Source organism: Martes martes, assembly GCF_963455335.1.
Source record: "Martes martes genome assembly, chromosome: 1".
In the NCBI taxonomy this organism is placed as follows: Eukaryota; Metazoa; Chordata; class Mammalia; order Carnivora; family Mustelidae; genus Martes; species Martes martes.
Genome location: NC_137888.1, coordinates 4054154 through 4063353, shown reverse-complemented (window position 1 = coordinate 4063353; position 9200 = coordinate 4054154). Strand labels below are relative to the sequence as shown.

Sequence of the window (9200 nt, the reverse complement as noted above, 5' to 3'; positions counted from 1 at the left end):
ACCTGCCATGTAGGTAGGACCCACAGGATTCGCGCCATGCAAAGGATGTGAATGCATTTCTGTTCTCGGGCAGAGAAAAAACTCGTCCAGTCTCTCTCTCTGGCTCAGTCCCCAACTCCATGGGGCTGGCGTCCAGGAGAGCTGAGGAGGTAGCACTGCCCCCAAGAACTGAAAGGGACTTCGGGAAGACAGCTGTAGGGGACAAGATGCTGAACGCATTTTTGGACAGGTTGACCCTGCAGAGGGATGTGTGGGATGATGGGCAGAGAGGTCTGGATGGGCGAGCTGGGTCTCAGGGCCTGAGTCTGGGGGAAGCTCGAGCCATGGGTGATGCCCAGGCAGGAGATACCGCCGGTCACCTCCGACGGGCCAGCCCTGAGGGCCGACGGGACCAACCATTAGACCACATCTGCCCACACCCCCTGCCTCACCTCCACCCTCAGACCAGCCCCCTCGCCCCTGCCTCCGCTGTGCAACGCCTACCCAGCATCACTGCCCTCCAAGGAGAGGCAGACTGGTTCTGTGCGCCACCCAGATCTCCAAAGACTCAATGAACATTTGGAAAAAAAAATGCATAATTTATTTGTACAATATTTCACAACTGAATTTACAGTTTAAAAAAGATACAAAACAAAAGAAGATACGAAGGAAGACAAACAGTGGCCACAGCAAAAGAGGTTAAGGAAGGAGCACGTTCTCACCACGACAGTGCTTTTGAACATCTGACTTGGGGAGCAGGCGGGGTGCCGAGGGTTGGGAAGGCCCCCCGAGATGCTGCCACCCAGGAGGCACGCAGATCCCGGGAACGGGGCCCCACGACCTTCCGCTTCAAGGTGAAGCCCCGACGGTAGAATCCTTCCTTCTCTTCTGGGAAACCAGCAGGCCTGAGCGAACGCAGAGCCTTGGGAAAGCAGTACTCACAGCCAAGAGCCCCGACGCCCCCCACTCGGCAAACCACGGCCCTTCCTTCCCTGGGAAGCCTGAAGGGCAGGCAGGGGCCCCGAGGAGTCCAGAACGCCCCTTCCTCTTCTTTGCTGTTGGCCCAGGCACTGCGGCTCAGCACCTGTGTGCGGAACGCTCTGCAGAGCAGTTCAAGTTGGCTGCTGTCTGCACTTGGCAAGGACGATCATTTCCAAGAGCCAAACGCAGCAACTACTTCAGAGGCGTGGGCCAAGACTCTGCGAGCACTGAGGTAGTAACACGTAGAAACTTGACATGCAACAGTGTATCTTCAATCACGCATCCCTGATTTCCCCTGGGGTGACCTCGATTTGCATGTGATTAGCAGGCTCCAGAGGGCCAGCATGGCACCCCACATTCTCCAAGGAAGAGGGGGGTGGGGAGTGAGGCTAGGTCTCCCTCGGGGGCGCCCCACCCCATGCGCAGTGGCCGCCAGCCCAGCCGTGCTCCGAGGGGGCGCGTTTGCAATGGCTTTCCTTGTTCCGAGGGCTCCGTCTACGCTCTTGCCCTCAGGAGCAGGAGCAATGCTGTCCTCAGCCAGGAAGGGCTGGTCCCCTGGTTTCCAGCCACCATCCGGGGCTGCTGAGAAGGCACTAAAAATGATCAGCAAAGACCCCTGTGGGTTGGCCAGGGGTAGCCCTAACCGGCAGTGGCCCCAAAAGCTTGCCCTGACAGTCCCACCCAGCTTTCTCCCTGTCTATTGCCAGCCATTCAGCAGCTGAGAAGTCACTGGCCCCAGGTACATCCAGAAGGGGTCCCCGCAGTGGGTTCGGAAGGACGATCCCAATAGGGCAGCCTCCCACCCACTGTTCTGCACTGGCCCTAGGTGCCCACACCCAGCGGGGCCCGGTCACCCCTTTCAGACGAGGCGTCAGGGAGCAAGGGCCTGCGGCCTGCGCAGAACTGTGGAGAGCGCCAAAGACAGACAAAGCCACTATTTAATAACAATGAAAGGACCTTCCAATCATTTCTAGAAATACACGATGCCCGGGGAATGAAGAACCGGCTCCTTCACTTTCTCACGGGACAGTGCCAAGGACCCAGGGCACATGGATTAGCTGTTTGCCTGTTCAAAGTGGAAGAAAGAAACGATGTTATTTTCTTCAGCCATAAAAAAAGTAGCCAATTTTTTTTTTTTTTCTGCTAGACTGACTTCTAACCAAAGGAGCGAGTGAGTGGGACCAACAACAGACATTTATTTCTCCTGCGGCATGAAGGTCAAGGAGTTGGGCGGTCACCCCTCTGGACTGACTCAGGAAATTTTCAACTTTCCGTATCTGTGGGTCCTGCTCTTGAAGCTGCACCCCAATTCCGGTCATCACCACCTTTCCTTATACCAGGGAACTCCGGCTGCTCCCCCAGCCCAGGGCACAGAAATCTGGCTCGCTCTGCTCTCTGCCTGTCACCGCAGTTGGGCATGATGAGTCTAGGGGTGCTGGGGAGCAGACCCGGCTGAGCCAGACCTAGGAGGCACGGTCCGCGGGGCGCAGGACAGCCCGGAGACGGCGGACTCTGGACTCGGAAAGGCTCCCGGATCTTCGCAGCGAGCGATGCCGACCGCACACTCACACCCCACAGACTTCGGGGCCCTGACACCAGACTAGGAGCCCTCGGGGGAAGAGGGGGACAGGAAAGTTACCCTCATTTGTCGGTAAATCCAGTCCGTAAACACCGTCACGTTTCCGTACACGCCTGGCCTGTTAGCTTTGGCGCAGCCCGATCCCCAGCTCGTGTCCCCGATCAACCACCAGATGCGGCTCTTCAAAGTGACCAGGGGACCTCCGCTGTCACCCTGGGGGACGCAGCAAGGGCAGAAGTTCAGCCCCCAACCCGCGCACACAGTGGCCACGCGCGGAGGGCGGGGGTCGGGGTCGGCGCCCCGTGGGAGTCACGCGTGGGCGTGCGGGTTTCGGGGCTCCCCGGAGCGGACAGCACTGTAATCCCCCAGAGGACTATGCGCCGGTAACGGGTTTGAGTCGGCACCAGGCAGGAGTTACCCAGTAAACTGCTGATCGCATTTTTAAATAGTTCAGAAACTGACTTCTGCCCCCGCCACAAGTTGACAAAATACACCCCTGGGGACGCAGGCAGGGGTCAGCACTCAAGTCCCCAGCGTCAGCGCCGCGCACGGCCCCGGCCACGGCCGCCCGGAGCGGGCTCGGGTGCGGGTCGGGTGCGGGCTCGGGTGCGGGCTCGGGTGCGGGAGCGCGGACGCCCCCGCCCCCCGCCCCCGCCCCCCCCCGCCCGGCCTGCGCATGCGCGCGCGCTCACCTGGCAGGAGTCGGTGCCTCCCCGCAGGTAGCCCGCGCAGATCATGGCCGGCGTGACCAGGCTGTTGTAGACGTACTTGCTGTTGCATCGCCAGGGCTCGATGAGGGGCACCATGACCGCGTTCAGCTCGTCCGAGGTCTTCCCTGAGAGGAAGGACACTAGCTGCCGCGGGGCCTCCTCCCCGGCCCCCGGCGACAGGACACCGACGGGCCCGGCCCCTCCCTGCCCCTCCCCGCCCTCCCCGCCCCTCCCCAGCCTTGTCCCGGGACGCGGGGTCAGCCTCACTGCGGGTGCCGTGTGCTCAGTGCTGCCGGGTCCGGAAGGCCGTCCGCGTTCTAGAATCTCCTCTCTCACCGCCCAGCGACTCGGTCTGGGGCTCCCTCCTCACCAGACCCTTCCCGGGCAGCCCGGAGCCTCCACACACCGCCCCACCTCCCGGCCCCCCTGCACGTCCAGCGCGGACCCTTGTCGTCTCTACAGCTCCCCTCCTGCCTTGCCACCTCCACGTGGCTGTCCTCCAGGCACCACGGGCTTCGGGAGCCAAAACAGAGCCTCTTCCTGCTCTCCTCAACCCCAAATGCTCACCACCCAGTGCTCCCCTGCTCGGGCCGTGGCACCACCACCCCCGCTAGGGCTCAGATCACGAAGCACAAAGCTGCCCTCCCTGGGTCCCTCTCTCCCCTCTGCTGACATCCACTCCATCATCAAGATGGTGGCTCCGTCCCAAACGTGCACTGGTGTCCCCCACTCCAGTCCACCACCCTCGGCTGAGCTGCCAACTGGTCAGGCAGGATCACGCCAGGCTTCCCCACACTGGGGTTCAGCCCCCCTCCTGCCTGCATCCTTTGCACTCCCCAGAGGGCCACCAGACTCCGTCATTCTCCTTTTTCCAAAATAGGATTTATTGGAGAGAGAGCACGTGCGCGAGCAGGAGGAGAGAGAATCCTCGGTTAGACTCCTCTCTGAGCAGGAGCCTGAAGCCGAGCTTGATCTCAAGACCCTGAGATCACGCCCCGGGCCGAAATCACAAGTCAGACGCTGAACCGAATGAGCCACCCCCGTGCCCCTGTTCTGCTCCTTAAAACATCCCGATGGCTTCCCATCTCACGCAGAATAATAGCCAGCGTCCTCCCCATCGCCTGTGAGGCCCCGCACGGCCCACACCTTTACCCCGGCTCACCGCACCCCAGCCACACCGACCCTTGTTTCTTAAACAGCCTGGTCATTCAGATCTCAGCTCCAATGTTGCCTCTTCCAAGAAGCCTTCCCCGACCACCTCTCCAAAGCAGCCAGGCCCTTGCTGTCACAACTTCCTGCCGTTTGAAAGCCCTAATTCCGTTACCTGCTTCCTGTCTGGCCACATTCTGCCCCCAGACACCCACGAGAAAATGCGGACATTATCTGTCCTGTTTTGTTCAGGGCTGCGCTCCCAGCCCATGGGAGGCGCCCCGCAAATCTGTGCTGATTTTCTCATCTGTCTTGGCCACCGCAAAGCTGGGCACACAACCGTAGGCTCACCAGCAGTATCTGTGTTCACACCAGACGCCCGGGTGCCTGGCTCGCCTGCCCCTCCCCGACACGCACCCCCTACACTGCCCCGCCTGGCACTTTTCAGCTCGCTTTAGAGGAGGTGTGCATGTGCCCCGGACACACTTCTCACAAGGCTGCAAACCGTACGTAAGATGCCTCCTCGCACCACTAAGCACTTGCAACATGAGGTAGTAGAACCAGGATTAAAACCCGGGACCTCCCACTACCAAACCACATGCTGTGTCCCGGGGGACCTCACCCTTCTCGTGGGTGGCCCCCCACCCGGAAATCCAGCAGGACTGGTTCGGCTCCAGCATCAAGCCCGGGTTGGGCAGACACACCGGTTTCACTTTGTCTGTTCCAGGAAGAGAAAACACGGTGAGCGGGTCTGGTCTAACGGAAGGCTTCCCGCGACGGTCTTCACCTGGACCTTCCCCACCTGTGCGCGGCAGGGCCTGGTAGCGCCGTGGCTCATGGAAAATTCCAGATTCTGACGTGTCCTGGCACTCCCGCCTCCCGTCCCTGCACCCCTCCTTCTTACAGGCGGGGTGCTCCCTTCTCTGGAGTTATGCTACTTGCAAATGGGATCACTGCCTCGAAACATTCACATTCGGGGCGCTCCCAGCTGCACCTCGGAGGCCCCTGCCGGATGCCACCCCCACCGACCAGCTCCTTCCGGATCTAAACCGTATTCCAACTTGAATCCAAACACCTCGAGGGGAGGGACAAGGCTCTGCCTCGTCTGTGCCCAAGCGGGCTGGAACATTCCACAGGGACCCTCGCACGGGCTGGAACATTCCGCAGGGACCCTTGCACGGACTGGAATGGCCCAACACGAAGCCAAGGGAAACCCTGCGTGTTTTTTACTGTTGTAAACTGTGAAGTGTCTTATTTTCGGGGGTCACATGAAAACAGAAAGTACTGACAAACGTTAGACCAGCAGTTCTCAACTACAGGCGATGTCGCCCCGAGGATGTGTCACAGCGACGGGACACACTGTTGTCACAGCGGAGAGGCGCTGCTGGCTTCTGGGGTGGACGCCAGGGCTCCCGCTCTGTGTCCCACCCCACGCAGGAGGGCCCCGCAACCGAAAGCGGCCAACTCCAAATGTCCACGGGGCTGTGGCTGGAGCCCCTTCCGGACTTCCACGTGCTGATGAAATCATCGCTCTGTAAGGGGCAGGACGCCCCGCAAGCCAGCCCTCCGCACCCCTCCCTCCGGTCGGTCAGCACGGCCCGGGGTTTGTTCCCATCCACCTCTGTCCTTAAGATGCGGCGCAAGTGGCGCTCGCACCCTGAGCCCCACAGACACGGGGGCATACCGTTAAAAGTCAGAGGCGTCTGCAACTTCATTAGAGCGATGTCATTGTTCTTGGTCTTGGAGTCGTAACTGGGATGGGAAATCACTTTCCCCACTCGGTATCCGTGTCCATAGAACATGAAAGACTGTCTCAGGATGCCCGCGAAGACCGTCCAGTACCGGGGGTTGTTCAGGGGTCTGGAGGACAGAGCCCAACGCCACTCAGTGTCTCGGCAGCGCGAACATGAAACACTCGTCTGGTGACTGCAGAAGTCACGCGCCGGAGCCAGGCGTCCCAGAGGGGCACGACCCGCTAGAAGCTACATGGGAGGCTGGCGAGGTCGTCCCCGGCTCTCCCATCCCCCGTTGCCATGAGCTCCTCCCTCCTGTGCTCCGCACCAGCCTGCAAACCCTCCAGGTTCTAAGAACACTTTCTCTTGGGCCTGATGCCTCCGAAATGAGGTTTTGCACCTCATTTCTGGCAGGACAGGGTCTCACCTACCTTTATGTGGTAGGGCATCTTCTGGCATACAGTAGGTGCTTAATAAATGTGCACCAATGTCTAGACTCTAGGTCTAGCGGCCATCTGGGCATTAGCCTTATTGAGGGGTTTCCCTTGAAGAGAATCCCGGGTCCCGGGAGCCGTCAGGAGGAGGGAGGAGGTAAGGAGGGAAACCTCGCTCCTTCCACCCTCCCCACAGTCCCTGGGAGGAGCAGGCTTGCCTGTCCCGCAGGGATGTGGAGGGGACACTGTGGTCAGACACCTTGTGTGAATGGCTGAGGCCACACAGCAGGGAGATGGCAGGGCCAGGACCCAAGCCGGGCACAAGCTCACTCTGACTCAGAACAGATCTGCTGCGTGAACTTTCCTCCCACATACGGATGTGACCAAAAAACCTCTATGCTTAAAGGAAAAGGCCAGCACGGTAAATGGTGGCCACCCTCCCCGCTGCCCACCCGTCTGCGTGGGCAACACCATCACCAAGGCTGCCTAACTGTGGGGCCCAGGGAACCCCGGGCGGAGCAACGTGAGGTCCTCCGGTGTGCCGTCCTGAGGACGAGCATCCAGGAGAGACCAGGCCTCCCGAGGACTCAGCGAGGATGCAGGCTGGAAGGGGTCCCGCTCCCAGCATCCACCCCCCACCCCGGCAGCCCGCCCACAGCCCAGCATGCTGGGCGCCCGTACACACCCGCTGGAGGGTGCGGGATGGGCTCGGCTTCTGCTGCCCACGCACGAGCCCACCAGACCCTCCAGCAGCATCACGAAGTGGGTGCTGTGCCCCACGTACAGGCAAAGAAATCAGAGCTTGCAGGGGTCCCCCTAGCCCCGAGCCATGCCTGAGACCCCCTCACCCCATGGACTTACTCCTCCACACAGTGGGCGGCTGTCACGATCCACTCGGGGGTGATGATGGAGCCCCCGCAGACGTGGGTGCCCTGCACGTGCAGGCTGACCTGCCAGGGCCAGTCCCCCGGGGACGCGCTGCTCCCGCCCACGATCCGGCTCTGGCGCGTCGTCTTCCCCGAGACCCCGCACTCTGAAAGCGACAAGCACCGTGCCGTGGGCCCCAGCGGGGCCGCCCCCGCGGGCTCCACCCACGTCTCCTGCCAGACTGCTGGGCCACTGCGGCTGCCTCTCGGTCCCATTCGTTTGGGTCTGAATTCCACAGTGTGTCCTAGATGCTCCCCAGACCCCCCCAGACCCCCCCCAGACCCCAGGGAAGCTTCTGCCAGCATTTGATGCCACTTTTCATCTGGCCCTGATCCTGTCAGGGTCTCCTGCACACCCAGGTGGGGGATCTTGGATAACAAGGGGCCCGGGCCTGCTTGAATGCTCAGAGGCCCCGAGGTTCCTGAACAAAGCAAAGGAGGGTGGGAAGGAAGGAGAGGGAGGGGGGAGGAGGGGAAGGGGGGAGGAGAGGGAGGGGGAGGAGGAAGGGAGGGGGACAGGGAGTGTGAACCTCCGTGCCTGGCCTGGCCTGGTGCCACTTGTGCCAAGTTCTTTGCCAGAAAGGGAGACGAGACTTCCTTTGTGGAAACTCGGGATCACCAGTGGGGAAAAAGCCCACTTTACAAGACAGAGCCTCCTCATGGGAGGGGAGGGTGGTTCGGGGGCCTCAGAAGCACAGGGAGACGTTCACGGTGGACCAGGACCAAACGAGAAAGGGAGGCAGGGAGGCGGGAAGGGGGTGCTGAAGTCCCAGGGGACTTCAATCTCCAAGCCCCTCCAGTCCCCTGCCCTGTCCCCATCCCCGACAGCGTAGAGGAGCTGGGCTTCCGTCAGTGTCCCCCAATGCACCTGCCAACTGCTCGAGCGTGGGGGTCTCATGCCCCACAAGGTGGACGGCGAGGGCTGGAGGATGGGGCAGGCACCACGCTCTCTCAGGGCCTGAAGAAGCTTGCGCGGAGGAGCCCAGCTGGGAAGCGCCGGCCGGGACCGCGGGGTCACACTCAGCCCCCCGGGAGTGGCTACTGGATTCACCTCTTGAAAAGCCGAGCTTTGGAACCAGTATCCCGTTGGGAAACAGGGCTGAGCCACCCCAGAGAGGGGAGCACAGGGACGGTGCCTCCCACACTGACAACGGTTTGGAAGCTGTAAGTAATCCCAACCCAGAGATGGGAAGAGCCACGGCCTCCAGTCCCACCTGGGAACGGCAGGAGGGGGGGGCCCGTCAGCTTTCCGGGACTGCCTGTCCTCAGGGGACGGCTATTCTGGACCCAAGGCTGAAGGCACCTCCAGCACACCATAATCCCAGAAGGGTGTTCCTTGCAGGCAGCCGGGGTGCAGGCAGGGCGCAAGGCTTCCAGGCACATCCCGGCCCATCACCCCACCTCCCCAGACACCAGGGAGGCGTTTCTGAATCTATAGCGTGTTCCCTGTTTAGGAAAAAAGAAGGGGTAAGTAAGAATCACTTACCTATACAACGCAGAGAAACCACTGTTTTCGAGGCGCAGATGTCACTGCAAAGAAGAGGGGACACTCTGGTCACTCTGATGCTCGACTCCCCAAATACTTAGAAATAAACATTTTCTTCCAATGTTCTCGTGGCCCGGCCTCCCCAGGTGTGGAAGGGCCCACGACCGAAGACCCGGATAAGGAGGGTAGATCTACATGGGGGACACCGGCCAAGAGCAGACCC

At 61.1% G+C, this 9200-nt stretch overlaps 1 protein-coding gene across 1 annotated transcript in view; it reads right to left on the bottom strand.

The window, feature by feature from the left end:
• Positions 1–560: 560 nt before the first annotated feature.
• Positions 561–9200, bottom strand: part of TMPRSS2 (transmembrane serine protease 2) — a gene marked incomplete at its 5' end in the record, with an annotated part of 30976 nt that continues 22336 nt past the window's right edge. Inside the window, 7 exon segments of the mRNA XM_080824569.1 lie at positions 561–2026; positions 2600–2752; positions 3232–3374; positions 5021–5116; positions 6083–6258; positions 7427–7598; positions 8978–9021. Of these exon segments, the coding sequence (XP_080680695.1) occupies positions 2015–2026; positions 2600–2752; positions 3232–3374; positions 5021–5116; positions 6083–6258; positions 7427–7598; positions 8978–9021 (796 nt within the window). The 3' untranslated portion in view covers positions 561–2014.